The 23,021-nt window shown below is 34.3% G+C and overlaps 1 protein-coding gene across 2 annotated transcripts in view; it reads left to right on the top strand.

The window, feature by feature from the left end:
* The window catches only part of Arap2 (ArfGAP with RhoGAP domain, ankyrin repeat and PH domain 2), a 167,253-nt gene that overhangs the window by 83,253 nt on the left and 60,979 nt on the right, over nt 1-23,021 (top strand). For both annotated transcript variants that reach the window (XM_076864252.2, XM_076864251.2), the window contains exons 16-20: nt 1,229-1,331; nt 2,006-2,204; nt 2,396-2,459; nt 18,110-18,273; nt 22,029-22,241. In XM_076864252.2, the coding sequence (XP_076720367.1) occupies nt 1,229-1,331; nt 2,006-2,204; nt 2,396-2,459; nt 18,110-18,273; nt 22,029-22,241 (743 nt within the window). The remainder of the gene's footprint in view (nt 1-1,228; nt 1,332-2,005; nt 2,205-2,395; nt 2,460-18,109; nt 18,274-22,028; nt 22,242-23,021) is intronic.

The raw sequence follows: 23,021 nt of genomic DNA, 5'->3' as shown, positions 1-23,021 counted from the left end.
TGTACATTGTTTACGTGAAATTTTCTGGTCTGTGTTGTCATTAATATGTAATGATCAATATGTACTGGTTGAAATGACTATAGCATTTTTGTAAACCTAAGTTGATTTTGATGTTAACAAAACTGATTACTAGCTGATTTTTTTTCTGATCTTAATAGTGCCTGTATTCTAAATGAATATTCAATTTAACGTGGCTTACCGTGGAATGTTCCAATAAGTGTACTCTACCTTAATAAATAACAAATTAGATACAATTTAAAAGAATTGATATTATGTCCACATATAAACATATTAAAAACAAGACATTCCTGATAAAATGTTATTGGTACAAGTATTTTGTATATATGCAATGGTATAGGGTTACAAAATAATTGTTACAGCCAGATTCTGAATTGCCTTAAATAGTCTGTTGTAGAATTTGAACTCAGTGCTGTAAATAAAGACATTAGGTAGTTTTGCACATTTGTATTTTAAAAGAGAGCTGGTAGAGTGGTAAGAACAAGACTATAGGAAGAAAGATCATAATTGCCAAGAGTTTAACTAGAAGAGTGAATGGGAGAGAGAAATCTTACAGTTGAACTGATGGGAATGGATTGATGTTAAGGAAAAGAATGAGTTAGATTTTAAGGGTTTGAGCTTGCTGATGAGGTCGATGGAGATGGCTTTATGTTGGGACATGAAGACGATACAACAGGTTTGGGGCATAAGAGGAGAAGAAGGAAGATGACTTTTATATAGGATATTAAGACGTTTAGTACATACTTTAGCAAGTTCTAGGAAGGATTTGGAGCTGTCAATGAAGGACTCAGGAAAGGATTTAGGACATGGAGTGTTACTATAATATTATCATCAAAAGATGAATTGTTGGTGTTAGATGAGGTGCTGTTGGGCAATGTTTGTTTTGAACATTAGGTTGAATTAAATTAGGAAAGAGTAGTCTTGGAGGGAAACGGAGACAAAGAAAGGCCTCCATCATGTTTGTCACCTGAACTTAACATAGTTGAGTGATTGATCAGAATCCTATTCCTTTCGTCTGATCCCATGTGTTGCATTTAGCTCATTTGAATAAAATACAAACCATCAATAGAATAATATGATATATAAGCAAGTTGATTTTTCAGCACTATTCTACTTTAAAAAGTAATATAATTAAAAACTTGACATTTGTGTTATTTATTTTCATAGGAATCGAGCATAACTGGTATCTTTTTATCCCTGCTTGTTCTAGGCCTATATTTATCTTTGAGATCTACTTGCCCTCAGAACGTGTGTTTTTATTTGGAGCTGAAACATCTCAAGCTCAAAGAAAATGGACAGAGACCATAGCCAAGGTAGTGAAGTATTATATTTCCCCAGAAAACATTCTTCACTTGGAGTCTGTAGTTGAGCTTTAGGGGTCTGGGAAAATTTTATGTAAGTTACAAGGAAGAAGGGCCATACCTAGTAAGGTTTTCAAAGACCGTAGTCTAAGAGATTAAAAAACTACCTTCTTAGCTCTGAAACAGACAGGTAACTAATGTGAGATCTTGGAGAAATCATTCTTACAAGCTAAGTCCATGATTTAAAAAAAAAAACAAAAAAAAAACCACCAAAGGTAGTTTTAATATTGTAAAGTCATTTCAGTGTGTCTTTTTTATAGGTAGATTTTTATTCATGATGTATGCAAAAGGGAGAGGAACAAATTCAGTAAAAGATAGAAGTGGGGAAAAACATGGAAGGTTGACATTTTGAAAAATGCCACAAATCAACCAAGAGAATGTCTTCCTGTTTCAACTCTACATATAGCAAAAAAAAAAAAAAAAAGCTTAAGATGCTTTTTGAAAATGCATTTTAGCTGTTCGTTTTTGAGACTGATAGCAAGTTTAAGTCATTGTTTTGAATTTTTGGTTGCTTATGAATCTTTAAAATAGAAAAAGTTAAAATAATTTTCCAACTCCCCTCAACTGTAGATAGGGAATTTCCTATTTTCACTGTCTTTATTACTTCTCTGTATTTGTTTTAACAGCATTTTGTTCCCTTTGTTGCTGAAAACTTAACAGAAGCCGACTATGACTTGATTGGTCAACTCTTCTACAAAGACTGCCATGCCCTGGATCAGTGGAGGAAAGGCTGGTTTGCTATGGACAAATCTAGTTTACGTTTTTGCCTCCAAATGCAAGAAGCTCAGGAAGATAGAATGCACTTAAGAAGACTGCAAGAGCTAAGTAAGATGTGTGTTTCTTCCCCCTTATCTTTCAAACACAATTCTTTATCGCATGCAATAACAGCAGCTTTATATCAAGTTGTAATAGCTTACTCCCAACTTAGAACTAAGAAGTATTAATAATTGGGTCTTTGTGGGTATTTTGTGTAACATTTAAAACAATGTGTGCATGCTTTTCTCTTTTCCCTCCAGCAATCAGCACAATGGTTCAAAATGGGGAAAAATTGGATGTCTTACTCTTGGTAGAAAAAGGGAGGTAAGTGCTCTTTTTGCTTTTTCTCTTAATCTCAAAAATTCTGGGAAGTGGGATATGATAATTATCCTCTTGGGGAGAGACCATTATTTTAAAACTTTTTGGGATAGTTTCTGAATCATACATGTAAAATGTATATGAAGCTTCTTTATAGAGTACACCTCGGAAGGTTACATATTTTTTCATTTTTTATGACAAACTCATTATGATCAACTATTATAGTTTTCCATAGACCTAGATTACTCTGGGTCATTTACATTTAAGTATTTGGAAAGTAGTTTGGTAATTATAAATATGTTTTCAGTATAGGTATATGAAAATATAATATTTTGTGGGTCAGACAAAGGTAAAACATGATTTCCTAAGTTTCTGCAGTTATTCATGAACTATTAATTAAGAAACTACTGTGCTTTAGGGCTATTATAGATATTGGTGGTGGGGATACAGTGATGAACAAACAGGCAAGTTCCCCACCCTCATAAGACATGTACATTGGGAGGGAGTAGCAGTGTGAGCAGATTCATCTCCAAAAAATTGTTATTATGTTTATCAGTTGTAAATTCTATGAAGAAAAATAAAGGCCTCACTCTCAAGGAAGCCAAATGTGTAATCCTTGCTTTGCTAAATAAATCTCTGCTCCAGGTTTCTTCCTTCCTTCCTTCCTTCCTTCCTTCCTTCCTTCCTTCCTTCCTTCCTTCCTTCCTTCCTTCCTTCCTTCTCTCCCTCCCTCCCTCCCTCCCTCCATCCCTCCCTCCCTCCATCCCTCCCTCCCTCCCTAAGGGAGTCTGCTGGAGCCGTAGCTAGGGTGACAGGAGAAGGTGTCTTTGATGAGACACCTGAATAAAGTGAAGAAACAAATCATGCAGCAGTCCAGACACTGTTCCAGGCATAGGGTGAAGAATATTTGAAGATCCTAAGAGAGTGTTGTGCTAGGCATGACCACGGTCTGCCAAGAAGCTGGTCTAACTGGCAAGGTTCAGGTTTAGATGAATGAGAGAATGGAAAGAAACAATTTCAGCGATATCCCCTGGCAAGGTGATACTGGGCTGTAAGGTCATGTGGGAAGATTTGAATTTTGATTTAAGTATATGGGAAGCTGCTTATTCTGAGAGCCAGGAATGGATGTCTTATTTATGTTTATAAGGACTATGCTATTTGACTCTAGAGGAATGAGACTTTGTGACAAGTTAGGATGTTGCTGCAGAGGCCAGGCAAAGGATGGTGTTGAGGAGCTATTGGTTGTATTATGAAAGAAGAGGTGTTTGAACCTAGGGCTATGTTAGATCAGTGTTAAGAGTCCCAAGTTTTCCGCATGAACATTTGCATGAATGAAGGTGCTAATTTTTTTGAGATAATGAAGACTTGAAAAATGGAGGTAGGATATTAGTAAGTTTGGTGTAGTTTTTTTTTTTTTTTTTTTTTTAGTTTTGTGTCATTTGCATTAAAATCCTTTATTATACTGATTTGGAAGGTTTAGCTCTATAATTATGCCAGATAATCTGTAAAATCTACATAATAATAATTATAATAATATAAAATAGAGCTAAATCAGCCTTCCATCTGTTGATTTTTCTTGCTGGACAAGAATAATGACTTCCAACAGTTATTGGAGTGTGTTTTCCTTCAACTTCATGGCAAGACATCAGCGGCTTTGGGCAGCAAGCTTATTATGGTTAGATAGTTATGTCAGAATGAGGATTTTTTTTATACTTACAGGTATAATTAGGATTTTGCATTTTCTCTTATTTTTTTCCTAGGGTTATGGTGGTTAATTACATTTTAAATTCTCCTATTTGGGTACCAGATTATGATTTCATGGTACTGTCACAGTACTTTTAATTATATGTTCAGAAATAAAGAAGTAGTATTATGTGCAGGTAGTATTGATGCTTGACTCCTGCTACTTCTGTGGTAAGAAAAAAGAAAAAAAGATCAACAATAAGGACTTGGTATCCAAGCTCACAGAGCTTATGTTCTTAAATAAATAGACAAGTATCAACATGACAGTTGAATTGGTTGTACTTATCACTTATTACTTATCAGGTTACACAACCAAGGCACTTTCTACTGTATTTAGTCTGTGAAGGATTTGGCTGGTGGTAAACAGGTTTCTATTAAAATGCTAGCAGATCTGAATCAGAATTATTCAATTTGATACTTTTTGTTTAGTTCTTAATGTATGCTGTGCATTCCCTTGGAAATGAAAGATATGTAGTGAAGTAGACTTAATATTTTGTTATTTTGTGTATATTGCCCTTTTACTTGGACTGCAGGAGTCAGAGGAGGTGAAATTCATTTGTAAAGGTTAATTTTTTGAGTTCAAGGAATAGTGAAAAACCAATGGAACTCCCAAATAGTGGTCACAGATGGTTCATGATGTTTGTGATACTTTAGAAGTTTATTTTTATCTACAAGTTATGTTGAAAGCTTTCTTATCAAAAAGAAGAATAAGGAATATTTCAGGATGAGAGCAAAAGAAATATGGGGATAAAGGTATAATCATGCCATTTTCCTTAAATCTCTTTGAATAGCTACCAGGTAATACCCAGCATTTAAAAGCAAGTATATTGATCACATGCTTATAACTCAGTTCCACTTTCTTTTTTATTTTCTCTAAATCATAATAATCTCATAATAACAGTGATAGAATGGTAATATATTAAACTTACCATGTGCCAGGCAATTTGAAATACTTAAGCAGCCTTCCAGTGCCTACACAGTATTGACAACAACCCATTTTGAAATCAAAATAGATTCAATTTGCAACCTGAAGTTTTTTGTTTGTTGGTGGGTTGGTTTGTGTAAAAACAAGTATTAGTTGTTAATTTAATAATACTTTTGTACAGGCCAGTCTCAGGAATCAATTCAACACATGTATCAAAAGTATGGATATAAAATATAAGTTATCAGAATTTAAAAATCTCAGCTTTATCAGAAAATAGAATGTTTACTATGACACTTAAGCTACTTTATTAGAAAAATTTATTCATACACTTTCAAAACTATATACATGCACTTTAATTCCATCTGTTAAAGATGGAATAGAGTGAAAAGAGGTCAACAGTGTGAATAAAAGTAACCAAGTTGATAGATGGTGAGTGCACTAGGTTATGAATCCCAACAGAATAAAAGCATGTGGCTGGGCCAACATATGGCACCTTGTGTGGTGCAAGGTAGGGTCATATGTCTATCTATTTATTTATATGCACGTAGACACATGTATTAAGTAATTGTGTGTAGATATAGAAAAGGAATAGTGGAAAAGGAACAGATTACAGATATCCTGAGAGATGATGATTTTGATTTTAGACATTGAACATGAGGTTCTTTTAAGGTGTCTAGGGCAAAATTCCTTGGAGGAAGTTATTTTTAATAATTTGAAAAGTAAATGGGGTACAGATACAGATTTTGGAATTACCAGTACATAGAAGGAAGAAGGCGGAGTTCCTTAAGATTCTACATAGAATAACAAGGGAAATGATGTGCAGGAGCATCCATGAATACATAATATCATTTGGGGGTGGGAACTGTTGTCAGGGAAGAGTAGCTAGCCTCGGGGAAGGAATGGCTTGTTTTTTTCAGTGAGGCAAGAAACCAAGAGAGGGTGGTATCACAAAGCCCAAGGACAGAGTGCAGCCATGAATCCTTTAACAACTGGCAAGTGTTTTGAAAATGCATCTGTAAGTGATTTCATCCTTGATGAAGATCATAGAGTGTGCTCATCCAAACCGCATACACACATACATATGAATCACTGTGTTATCTATACAGAACATACCTATGTCTCTCTCTCTCACACACACACATACACACACACACACACACACACACACACACACGAAAGCCAGTTGCTCCTAGGTTTATACTAAGCAAAACAACATGAGAGTAAATCAAGCAAAAGAGAAAATAATGCAATCAAGAGATGTAATAAATGCAAAGTATGGGTCTGCTGCTGGTGTAGCACAGCATACTTTTTGTTTTAAAATAAACTTTTTTCAAATAAGCAAAATGAATACACTCTAAAATAATGATTAGTATAGTAAATACGTGAACTAGAAACAAGGTCATATATAAATCATTATCAAGTCTGTGACATACAGGTACTTAATTATATGTCTTTCTATAAGTGGTAGCACTGTAGGTTTATTTGCAGTGATCTCAGCACAAACTCTTGAGGAATGTGGTGCAATTGGATGTAATGTTGGCTACAACAATTACCAGATGACAGGAATTTGTTCAGTTCCATTATAATATTATGGAACCAATGTCAAACAAGCAGCCTGTTTTTGTCAGGTGTTGTGCAATGAATGACCATATTGCAAGAAAAAAGGAACAGTTAAAAGTGTCAAGAGCTGTCCCTGGGCATGCCTGATAAAGTTAGGTACCCCAGGAGTCCACTAAAGAACACAAGAGATCATCCATCAGATTACGGTTGGGAACTGACTAAAAACTGAGACAACTCATGAGGGATCTTTAAGGTTACCTCAAAGCTCATGTATTAGTGCAGAAATGTTCAGAAGTGAGATGATTGGATTATCAAAGCTGTGGCCTTTTTGGTGGAGTAGTTCTTATTCCAATACTGGGTGGTAACTGTAGGTAGGTGGGTATGGCTGAGGAAGTTGATCACTGGAGGGGTGATATTGTCCCTCTTTCCTCCTGCTCTCTCTGCTTCCTGGTGCCCCTGAACTTAGCAGCGTTCCTCCAGCACGTCCCTCTGCCATGAAGTTCTGCCTTTCCTGCCACCAAAAGCAATGGAGTCGAGTCAACCATGGACTGAAACCATAAGTCAAAACAAACTTTTCCACCTTTAGGTCATTCTTATCAGGTATTTTGATCATAGTGACAAAAAGCTGACTAATTTAGATGGTTTGTCAAAGATGTCTGGAGGTTTATGGGATTAGTAAGGTAAGATATTTGACTCCAAAAGGGAATATGTATACAGTCTGTTTTATAATGGTTTGGACTTGTGCCAGTTTGGGTGGGAAAGAGACATGGAAAGGGAAAGTCTGAAGATATAAGAGATGACAAGTGAGAGACAAGGTCTTTCAAAATAACAGCATGAAAAGGAGAATTGATATAGTACTGGATGTTGCTAGCTTTCTAGATCCAGTAGTGAGATGTTGAGAGATTATAGTGTGGTGGTTTTCAATTGCTTTGTCAACAAGGAAGTTCTAACCATGATCCCTGAGCTTTTGGCCTGGGTGAGTATAGGAAGGTAGTATCATTTACCAAAGTAGGGAACATGTGCTACTCACCCAGTATTCAAATACATCTAGTTAATTACAGCTGTGAAGAGCTGTTTCAATACCATGTCACAGTAAGAGAATCTCATAGCTTTGCCCTCTTTCTCATCTCTCCTTTGATCTGTTGGCCCCTTGGGAAATAATGACTGTAAGCTAAAGTAGATTGTGGTAAAATTGTCAGTGACAGATAAAACTGGGGCTTTTTGAAATAAAATAGCTTCCAATTATTCATGTGATGCCATATAGAGATAGTATGAATAATTGAAGAAGAAGGAAACCAACCAGCTCTAAATTTTAGATCTTTTATTTTTTGCTAGTAACAACTTCAGCTGGAATCACAACTCATAAATTGATGAATTAAATTCACATCTTTTTCTCCTGTCCTGACTACCTTCCATTAAAATGTTGAAATACATTAATGGTTTTTAAAGGTAAAGAGAAAGAATTCCCTGAACTATAGAAGTTTATAAGTTTGGTAATCATGCATTGTATGGAGTCCCTATTTAAATGTATATTTTAGTCTTCATGGTAATTTTCTCTGTAGGTATGGCATGAGTGTCTTTAGACAGAAAAATATTGCAATAATATTTTCCACACACAGAGCATTTTTGCTCTAAAAAGCTCTAAACAGAAGGTGTTCCAGATGGTGTCGCTTTAATGTGTATTCTTTGTATTCTTTAAAAATTATTATTTTGGAAAATAAAGCTTTCTTGATTACACTTAAGGGTTTCTGGCATGCTATTTGATGCTGTTATTGGGATTTAGATTCTGTGCTTTTCCTTTAGGCCTCAGAATTTCTCTGTATGGGGGAAAAAGAAATCCTTGTTTTTGAATATCTGTTGTAAATTAGTGAATGTTGTGGACCAGTGTGTCAAAGGCATTTTCCTGGATAGTAGATCATATCTCCAATTACCACCCACTAAATCCATTCAGATCATTAATCCATTACGTAATCTTATCATTTTGCTTCTGATTACTCCTGTATTAACACTGGAGCTTTTGGGGAAACCTCATATCCAAACTACAACACTCTTTGTACATCTCTTTCTAGTAAATATCCCACTATGTTCACCACCTTCATCTATAGCTGCATAGCCATTTGCCAGAGACGCCTATTATTAGGCTTTTTGCTGAAAGGTTCTTGGTTATAATAAACATAATACGTTGTTAGAAACAGAAAAAAAAAAACTTTTTTTGTTGTTGTTTCTTTTTGTTTTAGATTCCTTCCTTGACCTGTAATACAGCACACTACACAGTGTTGGCTCCCAAGGCTGAGTGCATTTCAGTTTTAATTGCAAATTTCAGACATAAAAAAGAAGCTAACACTGGGGAATAAGCACTTTATCAATTTGTTCCACAATTATGGAACAGATTACTTTTCTCAATTTGGGAGATAAACATCCTAAATTCAAGATTCCTTATTTCATATCAACTTATTCTGTATGATCTTTTCTCTCTCCCCATGAATTGTGTTTTATGGGAACTGATATGTTAGCAATCCTCCGGAGGCTGAATTATCTAAAAGTGGTTTCTAAATTGTCCATGTAATTGCAAATTAAACAGTAGCCAATTGCCCACAATATCAGCTTGACTGCTTTTGTAACTTTCTGATGATTTAATTCTCAGAGATGGTTTAACTGAATGTTGCCACAGCAAACAAGAGATTTTCTTCTCTAACAACCCCCATAGGTTTTTCAAAAGGAAAGGGCCTATTCAAACTTACATTACAAAGTGATTTTCTGTTAAAAGAGAATTATGATGAAGGGAATGAGTGGCTATTTAACAAAAGGTAGGTTTTAAAGAATGCATTCTTTGCTTCAAAAATATGTTCTGTTTAATTAAAAACATTTTATATACCAAAATATAAGATTATGAAGGAAAAAAATAAACAAAAGAATGAGAAGATTTCTCCAAGATATTTGTTATCAGGATTTTTTTTCTTTTTTGAAAAAGATATATTTTACTGGGTATGAAATTCTAGGTTCCTGTCAGTAGGAAAAAATGAGGTGACTAGAAGACCAAGTATTCGAAAAGGTAGAAATTGTAAGTTGAGAAATAGGGTAGACTGGAAACAATTGCAGTCCAAGTTGCACTTAACTTTGAGAGATCATGGATGAAGTCTGAGCCAGTGGGTTGAGAAGATAGGTGGAAAGCATATTGCATTTTCAATTAAGTTAACTTACCTTGTTTTGGGAATAATTGCACATACCTTATAAGGGTATAGAAGACATTTTTGAAAATACATTTTTAAACTGATTTTTAAATGATTGTGAAAAGTAAGGATTTGGATTTATTCTGCAGTTAGCAGAGTACCAATAAAGGCTTTGAGCAGACTTGTAGCAGGACTGTCTAATGGTGTGCAGAGATGACAGTGAAAATCAGAATTCTTCCTTTCTTGAAGAATCAGGTGCCTTAAGATTGTATCAAACTCCTGGCTTGAATAATAAGCTATTTATAATATTTTCTACTATTTGTCACTTCTTGTGACATAGTCTCTGCTTCTACATATTTTCTTAATAATTGGTGTTTGCCTGTTTCTGACTAAAGTCCTATCTCCATGCCCTAATTTTTATGTGATAAATAGAAAAAAATTTTCTCTCTCTAAAATGAAGATGATTTGTGATCATAATGCTAAATACAATGTGCTAGACTTCTGTTTCTGTCCATAAAGGAATAATTAGCATACTACATGCCTTCCTAAAACAATTAGAAATCTGGACAAAACATGTGAAATAAGTGTTTCCAGCCTTTTTGATAATAAACATTCCTGGACTGTGGTTATTGCGAGAAGGGAAACAAGGTAAGCTTTAAGAGCACCTTGACTTTCTGTCTGCAGGCACTCACAGGCCATAGCATAGAGTCGGGAAGCCCAGGCAAAATGTGGTATTTTTGCAGAAATAGGGGTTCCACGACTCTGAATTTACAGAGTGTCAGAACTCTCCATAAGATTTCCTTTACGTCTTGCCTTAATGTTAATCTGTATATTTGTAGTGTGAAACTCTGAGGCCAGGCAGACACAACTCTGAGGGTGTCATGAGTTGGATAATTTCCATATCTTAGACAGCAGTGGAATATGTTCAAATTCTATCCATCCCAGTAGGAAAGACCTCATTAAATACACTGTGCCTTTAATAAAGGCCACAAGATACCACATCCTATTATAAAGGTCAGCCCAGCCTTAAAGGGAAGGGTACTCTATTTTTTTTTTTTACCTTACTAAGCTTAAAGCAGACCTCCAAGATATAATCTGTCCCACAAGTAATTGAGTTGTCTGGGGTCAAACTGTCAAATGATGTGAAAACAAAACATCAATACACTATAGGAAGATAATACAATCCTACTTAATAACTTAATGCTTACAGTGTTTAGCATTCAGCTAAAATTATTAGTAATGTGAAAAACTAAGAAGCACTACATAGATACATATCCAGAAATCAAAAAGATAGTGGAATTAAAACCTCTAAAAAGTGATCTTAAATACTGTAAATATATTCAGAGGTATAAAGGAAAACATAAACATTGTGATACAAATGATTAATGTAACTTCTGAGGCAGAAAAATACAGTATTTGAAAAGAAAATTCTATTATGTAGACTTAATGAAAGAATTTTTCCTACAGAAAAAAAGAGATTAATGTGCTTGTGGTACGACAATAGAAACTGTTCAAACATAGGTACATAAAGATTTTCTTAAAGCAAAGACTAAATAAAGTAAACAGAACTTTAGTAACACATGGGGCAATATCAAGCAGTCCCATGTAAATATAAGTAAAATTCTAAAACAAGAGAAAGATAAGGACAGAAAAAGTATTTGAAGAAATGTGACTGAACAGCTTCTGAATTTGATCTATAAAATAGTAATATTACATGTCCTTTTTATATAGAAGTCTAAAACTAATCTATAATGTACTAAAACAAATTGTGTCAAGTCACATCATAATCAAATTCCCGAACACCCATATGAAGAAAAAGGAAAAGGTGAGAGTGCCAGAGGAAAAAGTTTCATGAATCAATCATATTGGACAAAGTTGAGAATGTTTTGTCAGAAAAAGTTCAAATCCAGAAGATAGCATAATGAAATATTTAAAGTATGAGGAAGAAAAGGCCCTAAACAAACAAATCAAACAAGTAGATTTTGGCCTTAAATACCTGGTTGATCAGAAATATCTTTTAAAAAATTAGATTCAAATATTTTTTGAGCCAACCTAATATTGATAGAGTTCAGACCTATACCATAAGAAATTTAAAGTTGGGGCTGGGGTTGTGGCACAAGCGGCAGCGCGCTTGCCTGGCATGCGCAGGGTGCTGGGTTCGATCCTCAGCACTGCATAAAATAAAATAAAGATGTTGTGTCCACCGAAAATTAAAAAAAATATATTAAAAAAAATTCTCTCTCTCCTCTCTCTCTCTCTCTAAAAAAAAAAAAAAAAAAGAAACTTAAAGTTAAGTTCTTTCACGTCAAAGGAGTAATATCAGCTGGAAATTTGGATCTATGTAAATAAATGAGGAACAACAGAAAGCATAAATGTTGATAGATGATATTTTTATAATTTTTTACTTTCTTAAAGAATAACAGTTTATACCACAAATAACTATATTCCGAGATTTATAACACACAAGTAAATAGAATGTATACCAGTATCACAAAAAATATGGGGAGATGAAAAAAATGATGGCTCTTATATGTGAATTAGTTTATGTTATTTGAAGGTATATTTCAAAAATACATGCTGAAACCCCTAGGAAAATCACAGACAGGAAGCAAAAAGTTATAGCTATTAAACCACCAGCAAAGATGAAATCGAATCATAAAAATTAATAAAACTGATAAAAGTGTATCATATACACATTACCAATGTCAATAATGAAAGAGGAAACTTCACTGTTTATCATCTTAATATTTAAAATTTAATGGAATATTATGACCAACTTTATATAAAGGTTGAATATAGTAAATATAATTGAAAAATCCTTGGAAATACATGAAATGTTTGAATATGCACTTCTAACCAAGGACCTGTGAACAGTCAACAAACATGTAGAAATAGTATCAGGAAAATGCTAATTAAAACCTCAATAACAGAACATTCTCACACTGGAAAAACTAAGACAAATATACCAGTGAAAGTGTTAGCAGGTATGACTGAATTGTAGTCATTTTGGACAACAGTTAAAAGGTTTTTTAAAAAAATTGTTAATTTATACTTGCTGTGCAGACCAGCAGATAAGCTCCTTGGCACTTACTCAAAATACAGCATAATGTATGTCCATAAAATGACTCCACAAATATTCAAGTCAACTGAACTTAATAATAATTCACTGGATAGATGCTAAATGTTCTTCAGTGGGTGAATATATGAACAGAGTGTGTGGTATATTCACTCATGGAAAACTAATTAGAATTTTAAAATTATGTGTATTAACGTGACGGAATCTTAAAGAAACATTGTGCTAAGTAAAAGAAACCAGATGCAAAATAGTAATATTACATATCCTTTTTATATAGAAGTCTAAAACTGATAAATTAAGATGTATTAACAGAAAACACGAGTTTTGGCCTGAAATTGTGAGTGGAAGGCATTTGCTGCAAAGAGTTGTGGGGAAATTTTGTGAGCCATCCAAATGTTTTGTATATCAATTATAGTAGTGGTCACATAGGAGTAAACTTTCATGAAAATATTTTCAGCTATATAATTAAAATGAGTGAATATTCTAATAATCACTTGTCAGAGCAATAAAACAATTCATCATTTTCTATAAAAATCAAAACTTCCTCTGACAATTAGTGTGTTTTGCTTTGAGAGCTTGCTTAGGAATTATAAAGAAAAGTACACACTGGACATTTCCACAATCATCTCCCTTGGATCTGTCCATTACATTTTCAGTGTGCCTAAGATGCTTACCAAGGTTGAATATATGCTGTCCCTTCTTCAAAAGAGAAATAGATCCCTGTTATGAATGGCTCCAAGAGATCATCTTCTAGTTTTTTTTAGTTATATGACTTTGTGATAAGTTGTTTAGGAAACCCTGTTTTGTGAATCTCCCTGTGATAAGAAGACTGAGAAAAAATGATTGATACCAGATTTCTACTTCTAGAATGAGCATTTTGGAGAACTGAAAACCAGGACTTTAAATTATAGACATCTCAGGTAAAGGATAATACACTGTATTCCACTGGGTGGGATAGTAAACCTACCTACATAGCTACTTTACTCTTCCTTATTAGCCCTTTGGTCTTAAGCAGATTCTTTCTGGCCCTTAGTTCCTAGTCATAAATGAGGTGGTAAGGATATTTCCAATTCTCTGGCTCAAAAATCCAATGAAAAACTAAGATGGCATACACACATGCACAAATGCACACACATATATAAATAGATGTATATGTATGTGTCTCTTTATGTATGAAAGGAAAATATGAGCTTTCTACCCAGAAACTGTTTACCATTTCAGTAAATATATACTTGCAATTATGTCTTTTTTGTTCATTGTACTAAATATATATATATATTGATAGATAAGTCCTAAATCACTTAATGTTTTCCTAGTTGTTGGGATTTAAGTGTATTTCCATTTTTTTAAGTGCTCTGGTAAATGTAGCTCTTGATATGCATATGTGCATGTGTTTGGAAGAGGGACACAAGCAGATGTTGAGCAAAAGTGTATCTTCCTTTCAGGAATGTACTTACAGTAGCGTTCCAGGGTTGGAGTTATGTGTCAGCAGTTATGTATACATATATTAGCTTCCTTGATGCATATCTCCACAACTCTTCAGAATATCTACTAAACCTATAAAATTTTGTTTTCATCTTGTTATACTCTTCTTTAGCGATAAGCCTTACTTTTTTTTTTAATCTTTGATAAATTGCTTAAAACATGTTGCTGTTTTCTTATACATATCTTTTATTGTTAGCCTGGTTTGCATTTATTGGCCACTGGCACTTCTGTGGATTATCTTTTCATTACTGATGTCCATTATGTTGAGGATTGAGCACTTTTATGTTTTCATAAATACTTAGGATATTATCTTTTTTCAGTTATAGTTGCAGTTATTCGTTATTTACTTTTCTGTTTTATTTAAAATGTTCTTTATGAGTAAATTTGTTTTTATGCAGTCAAATTTATTGGTCCTATTATTTGTGAAGAGACTTCTCAAATATGATTGTTGACACATTATGGTTACTATGTTGCAATTTTGAGAGAATTGCTTTTATTAGTTCTGGGGCTTGGTTTCTAGATCTTATTGAACTGTCTTCATTTGTTATAACAAATAACAGTCCTTATATGACTTTGAAATGCACTTTGAAATTTGTACTCAGGACATTGACAATTAGTATAACTTATTTCCATATAGAGTTCATCAAAATAACTTCAGAATTCCAAGATGTAAATTAACGTTTCCTTGGCATTCTTACCAAGAAATGTGAACTGGCTAGTTGATAACACTTGAAATCACAAAGTTGGTCAGGATTTGTGTTGTCAATGTGTTGTGATATTATTGGATGTGCATAGAGTTTAGCTAAGCATCAAAGGAACATCGTCATGGTGATGCTGCTCAGTGTCAGACATCTGCCCTGGATGGTGTATTTTAGGATACACTCTTTTGACAGGTTGACTCGGGAGTTAACTTGTCATGGCTCCCTCCGCCCCTCACTGGTTCACAAGAAGACAGCTAACCTTGTCATCTCAGGATTTCTTTGGACTAGAAAGAAAATTTGACGTTTGAAATGTTCTCAGTGACAGAATTATACCGATACTGTAGGAGGGCTGTTGCATTTTGATTTTCTTTCACAGCTTGCTTGAATACTTACCCAGTGTAGTATTATATAAGCAAACAGTCTCAAAGATTTCATGTCTCATTTAGAGCTTAATTATCAGGTTAAGAAAAATCTATGGAAATAAAATGAGGAAAAAAAAATAAGTCTTCCTTTGTACCTAAACTCCTAAAAATTAGCCAGACAAAGTTGGAACAAAATATATATAATATAGGGATTTAATATTTCTCAGGGAAATTACTTGAATGTCATTTAGACAAATATAGCTACTGAAAGAATGTTTTCAAGCTTAAGATGATGTAAGATAAATGAAAAGGCTAAAACATGTCAGAAGTATTAGAACAAGTGTCAGAATTCTTCAAAAACACAATTATAGAATCTGTAGTTTAGGGTTGCTGTGGTCATGTGGAAAATGAAAATAGGTAAAAATGTCAAAAAGCAAGGGATGAGGATTATAGGCACAAGTATAGCAATTGTAGCAATTTCAGATGGTGTTAGAAATGAGTGCACTGAGCAGATAGCTTTGTCTTTTTATAGGAGCATTGCAAGAGGGAAAAATAAAGAATGAAAGGACTTTTTTTTTTTTTTTTCATTTTAAAATTACAGCTAGTCTTGTTATTCAGAATGTCAAAGACTACCCTGCTCTCCTCTATTCCCTCTGCAGAAGTCCCAGATCTCACGCAGCTCATACTTTGGAGAAGTATTTGAATCAGCTACTATTTTTAATTCATAGTTTAATTAAATGTTATACTGGGCAAAGGAATTTAAAACTATCATGCATCTGCTAAATGTCAGGCTCTGTGCATTGACTAGGAAACTGTAGTACTCTCCTTGCTCTTCTGTGTAAAGTTTGCTGTCTAGCAGCTGAAACAGACAGACATGACAGAAGGTAGATTAGAAGGCAAAGCGACCATTGGAGGATGGAGAAGGGAAGCCTGTGGCACTGTAGGCACAGGGAGGAGAGCAGGGATCTACTGTCTGGGAATTCTACCTAGAGCACGCTTTGGGGGACAAGTGTTGGAATAGCCAGCCAAAGAGCAGGACATGTTGGTTGTGAAGACACAGGTGCAATTTTTAAATTTTTTTTTTTCAGTGTGTTTTGTGCATAGAGGAAGGACAGATAAGGTTAGAGGGAAGATGTAGGGAGATCAGGATGGCCTTTGCACATTGAAAATGCCAGAGCTGTAGAAGGATGCTAATCTCAAAGTGATGTCATTAGCTGTGCATTTTAGAAAGATGACTCTGGCAGTAGTGATGAGTAAAGATTAGGAAGATGGAAAATTGGGAAAGGAATTCTGTTATGGGCTTTAATGAGCTCAAGGAGCATCATGAATATCTAAAATATTATAATAGTGGAAAGAAGAGACAGGGTGAATATTTTGGGGACTGTAGTCAACAGAATTTTGTGACTGAATTTATGTGGATGTGACTGAACTTATGTGAATGTGACTGAGGGATGAGGCAGTTAATTACTCTTAAATGTCTGATGAGATAAGTGGAGAACTGATTTTTGAAACATTAAGGTGAGATATTAGTATTATGCTTATTATTTAGTCACTAACATCTGTTGTGTGCTGTGCTAGGTACAGGTATTATCCTCATTTCACCTGATGAAACTGAGGCACAAATCATATGATAACTTGTCTAAGGTTAACAAGGAAGTATGTGACAGAGTTAAGAACTAGAAAAAAGACTGAAAATTATCATTTTTTCCTTTTTGAAACAGTGAGTGCAGGGGATACAGCCCAGCGCCTGGTGCTTAGGAGGCCATGCTCTACCTTTAAGCTGCATCCCCCACCGAGTTCCCACAATAAACCACTCCCATGGTCTCACTTCTCAGCAAGATCTGATTTGTGATAGAGTTATAGCCTGGAGAGAGGAATTTGGAGCCACTGATCTGCATAGGGGAGATGAAACTACTGGCCAGAATGACCAGTGTCCCTGGAGATTCTGGGGAGTCTGAGATCACACACATCCTTGCTATTTAGAAAGAGGAAGGGAGCTTGACACCAAGAAGTGATGAGAAAGATGGGAAATCCAGAAAGGGTTTTGCCATAAAAGCCAACAGAGTATTATCATTTTTTAAGGAATGAAACAATAAAAAATATTAATATTTTTAAAAAGAAAAGAGGGACTGGGATTGTGGCTCAGCGGTAGAGCACTTGCCTAGCACGGGCGGGACCCCAGTTCAATCCTCAGCACCACATAAAAATAAAGGCATTGTGTTATGTCCATCTAAACCTAAAAATAAATATTAAAAAAAGAAGAGAGAGGCAGAAATATGTATATTAAAAGTCACTTGTGATATTTTCCATTTTGTCACTAACAGAAACATTATTCAGAAACAGAATGAAAGATTTGGGGTAACAAAAGAGGTAAGACCTTAAATTGGGAGAATTTCCTCTATTCAGTGGATAGAGGTGACTCTCCAAGCAGAAGGGGGACTGAGAGGAGGCCATGGTGAGTGGGAGGTGGAAGGTAAAGGAAGGGCTTTTCTAGGCTGGGTGAGGTAGTTCATGTTTCTGTAGATTTAGGGTTAATCTTTCTTGAGGTAAGAGCTTGCTTTCTAAAAAAAATTATTTATTTATTTATTTTAGTAAAGCAAAATTATAATTTGTCATGCTTTTTAAACTTTACAGAACATTATACATCCATGGGCATACCAAGTTGGATTTCACAGTCTGGCATACTGCAATTGAAAAAGCCGCAGGTACAGATGGTAATGCATTACAAGATCAGCAGCTCAGCAAAAATGACGTGCCCATTATTGTGAACAGCTGTATAGCATTTGTTACACAGTATGGTATGTATCAGAGTTTTTATTCAACTCCTGGAACTCATAGTATCACTCTTATAGTTTCTAAGTGGTGCCTCCATTGGGCTGAATTAATGCCCCTTACATTCCTAAGTGTGCCCCTGAAAAGTAAAAACATGGTCACTGCTCAGCTAGCTGCCATTTCTTTTCCCTGTTAAATTCATCTGAACTGTATAATACTGTTTTTTTTTTTTGCCATTTTCTTTGTCCTTTGTACATATAAAAATGTTAAATAACATGTTGAAAGAATATAAAGAGTATGTAAAAATAGTAAAAACTATTTTACAGTGGTTACAAGCCAAGAATAAAGCCGAGAGTAACTCAGAATGCTTAAGCATGATTTTTAGAAATGGTAAACTATGAAAAAATATGTTAAAGAATTTGTGTTGTGTTTGCATGCACACGGAGTGTGCTTCAACAGCATTCGATTGCTTGGTCAGATGTTTATATTAAGCATGGTTATAGATATAACTGGTTTATTTGTAAGATATTTTAATGAGTAGTTAGCAAGTAAAAGCAATTTGATTTATACTTATAGGGTCCACCTTCAGTTAAAATGTATATGCTATGATGGGTATTTTAGATATGCCTTAAAACTAACCTTTATTGTCATTTATTTTCAAGTTATCATGATCTTTCAAATTCATTCTTAGTTGTGTATATCCTTTGTATTCCAAAAGGTAGAAGTTTCTTAACTACATTTTTTAATATAAACATATTATCTAACCCATAGATTAGTGCCATTTATTAGAGTTTAAGTGTGGAAAGGAGTGAAATACTTGCTTTTAAAGATGTGTTAACCTTTCTGTTTTCCTAATATTAAAGGTGTCTTCTTATCTTAATTTAAAAACAAGACTTAATTAATGAGAGAGCTACATTAAAACATTGTGTTGACAGAAACACAGTGGTAGGAGTTAAACGTTAAAGACAGTCCTTGTATGAGCAACTGACCATATGCTGATGAAGAATATAATATCAGAAATAACAAGGAGTATAACAAAAATAATCTTCAGAAATTACATTTATGTGTACTTTTAATCTCTTCTGAGTAGCATGTCATTTTAAGTATTCTACTTCAAATGTAATTCAAGTAGAGTTTTTAATGTGCAGATTCATTGTGTTTGCTTTATATAGCTACTGAAAATCTATACATGAACACACTCATGGCCTACTGATACAGAAAGTTCCTTGCAATGGTAGTGCATTTGTTTTCCTGATCAGCGTTTATTTAAAGTGGGGGAAATGTGTGGTTATCATGCATTGTACACTTGTGTTTTAGCAAGAGCATGACCTCATGGGGAGTTTTCACCTATTAGTTACATAATGAATGACATATGGTCTTTCTTAAGCTGACAAGTAATTAAAATATCCTGACTCATTCTAGTTATAGCCAGTTTTACATTTCTCTGGGGAAATCAGAAGTTTCTTTGCTTTTAAAACCATTTAAATTTAAAACCACTAAGCATCATAGCATTTTCTGCTAAATCTCATGCATTATAACTACTTAACACAAGGTGCATTAACTTGCACATTAAAGAAATAAAGCCAGTAAACCATTTGTTTCTGGAAGTAGAACATGGGTTAAAAGCTCAATATTAATCGCATGTATAAAAGGAAAGATTTTATGTGAATGTAGAAAAACCGCCCAGTGATTGTAGGATGCAGGAAGTTTGTTCAAAGTCTTCATGTAGTAATTATTTTTAACTTCTGGGCCTATTGAGTTAAAATCTACAAACCAGTTATCTGTGCTCTTCCTGTCAAGGTTTAAACTGGATCAAGTTCATGATATAGTTTTTAGGATTTTAAGTTTTTCTTAATGAAGTACAGCAGTTAGTTCTTGGGGGAAGTTGTTTTTAATTTGCATCAACAAAATTATGTTCAAATTTCTGTCCATTTAGCCAAACTTATTTAAGTACCAGCTTTTAGAAACTTCCTCAGCAAAGAAGGTAGTGTCTGAGACACGTAGTCAAAATAATATTTTTGTAGAATGTACTTATTCTTGCATTAAGCAATTGCTTATTGAATGCCTACTGAGTTCTTTAGACACATATCTGCTGGATCTATATAGCGAATAAGATGAAACCCTAGCAGTCTAGGAGTTTGTAGATTTAAGGATGAGAGACAGACAAGTATGCAGACAGTGTTCAAAATTCTACAGTGGAGAGATGCAAGGACCCCTGCAGGTGTCCTTGGTATTGGATTTCACCCAGAGCAGAGATGGTAAGGGAAGGAAGTCTTCCCCTTTTAAGGGAAGTTTGCGTACTTGAAGTTAAATGTGGCCAATGCTTAGTGTGAGAAGAAGCAAGTACAATATACAGGAATTTAAACCAACTCCTGTCGATTTTTACATATTCTAATTCTTTAACTTTGCCCTATAGGTAACGGGAAGGTAGGGTCCAGATTTTTGAGCTTGCTGGTAATATGAACAACACCTGTTTTTAGGTCACACTGTTAGCATTGTGTAGGGAAGCACTTCCAGGAATGGGGTCAGGGAGTTGTGCAGGGAGGAATCAAGGGTACAAGATAACAGCATGTGGGATGGAAAGACGGGGACGGTTTTGAGAGTGAGAATATGATGAATTATCTATGGGACATAGTATTTTTCTTAATGTGATAAGCTAGAAAGAAAGGTTCTGACTTGCAAGAATGTAAGAAGGCAATACCATATACCAAGAATGAGGAAGTGTGTGTGTGTGTGTGTGTGTGTGTGTGTAAAATTTTGGAAATTAAAATACAGGAAAAAATATATATGTAGGTGTTGAAGTGATGAGGTTGAATGGTCTCACCTAGAGAATTTTCTGGGGGCCAAGAAGAGAAGAGAATTGAAGATGGATATCTGGAGTCACCAGCAAAGACTGCACAGGCAGAATGAACACTTTCAACCACAGAGGGAAGGGGAAAGGAGGAGATAAGAAATCATCATGTCATCAAAGCCATAGGATTAAAAGAGTTTTACGGAGGATCCTTTGGCGTGTCCAATGTTGAAGCATTTTTCATTAGCTGAAATCAGAAATCCTTCCAGAAGAAAATGACATTATTGACATTTTTGATGACAGTGTTACCAACAGTGGGACTGGGGACAGAAGCAACACTGTATGGTGAAAGGGTTTACAAGCCTGAGAGATAGTAAAAGGGATAAATGTAGGAAACAGCTTAGTTTTGAAAGGAAGAAGAACAAGGACCCTGGGTAGGAGGAGGGTTTCTGCGTTTGTATCATATTCATCCCCACTCCTGTACCACCTACTAGTAATTATCACTTTTATTTATATAGGGTACTTGGTGAATCAGTAGCTTTGCAAAGAAATGACCCAACTCTTTACTGGGAAGGGGGAGAAGTAGAAAGAGGAAGAAACTAATGAATGGATATGGGGGTCAAAGTTTAGGAAAATGTATACTCACTTTGGTCAGAATGAAGACTAGACTGTATTCTGGGAGATAAGTAAAGATATGGCACTTAAGATAAAAATTTTTTAAGAATAATGAAAAAGATCTTAGGAAGTGTACCACAGAGTGTGCTGATCCAAGACTTCCTGAAAGATGAAGGTGGAATAGTTTGTTCATCGGGTTTACATTTCAAATACTAAAATTAGAAGAAAGAAGTCTTTCACCTCTTGCATAATTTTTTATTTATCTTCATCATCATCCCAACACAAAAATTTGTTCCATGTTTAAGATATCAGAATAGATTTTGGATGGAGACATTTTTTCATTTAACTTTTTCTTTTAATTTTAAACAAACAAAGGTTTAGGATGCAAATATATCTACCAAAAGAATGGTGATCCTTTGCGCATCAGTGAACTCCTGGAGAGTTTCAAAAAGGATGCAAGAAGCTTTAAATTGAGGGCTGGGAAACATCAGCTTGAAGATGTGACAGGCGTGTTGAAAAGCTTTCTCTCTGACATTGACGATGCACTTCTCACCAAGGAGCTCTACCCATATTGGATCTCTGCATTAGGTAATGTCTGGACTCTGGAACATGATGCAGGCTTACCTTTACTGATATTTAGATTTATTTTAAATTTTTTATAATCTAAAAATTATCATATGACACATCATTCCTCTTTCATTTATTCTACCTCTTTATTGTACATAACAGTATATATATTTTTTACTTTCTTCATTTTCCCTAGATTTCAGCTAATGAAATAAAGCTTTGTTACGCTGTAAGAGAACTTAAGAAATGGACCTAGAAAAGTAGATTATTTAATCATTTATTGGGTCATATTAATTTCATTAAAACCTACTTTAGTATGCATTAATTGAAGACCGATCCATTTGTTGAAACATTAAAGACTTTAAATGTAAAATTATCTTTAATCTCATCTGTTTAATCTCTATTCATTTTTACATATTACAATGATTTTTTTTCTCCATACTTGTAGTATGTTTGTATATTTGTATGTGTGATACACATATTTTTTTTCAAATTTTTCATAGTAAACCATAAGGTCTTCTTATTTATTTTCATTTTCAAAATGATAATTTTCAGTCTTTTTTCTAGTTCTTAAAATTTAGCTTTGATTTATACCATAATTATAAATCTGTTTTTTATACAATTAATGTTTCAAGATAGTTTCATAAAATGGCTTTTGAATTTGGATAGATGATATTCCTACACTTATAAAACATCATGCTAGTGAAAATGTGTTTTCATATATCTTTTTTATGAATATATATTATTTTTTATTTTTATTTATTCTAATTTGTTGTATATGACAGCAGAATGCAGTACAAT

Source organism: Callospermophilus lateralis, chromosome 8 (assembly GCF_048772815.1).
Source record: "Callospermophilus lateralis isolate mCalLat2 chromosome 8, mCalLat2.hap1, whole genome shotgun sequence".
NCBI lineage: Eukaryota > Metazoa > Chordata > Mammalia > Rodentia > Sciuridae > Callospermophilus > Callospermophilus lateralis.
The sequence above is the reverse complement of the archived record's forward strand: the minus strand, read 5'-3'. Positions and strand labels throughout refer to the sequence as shown.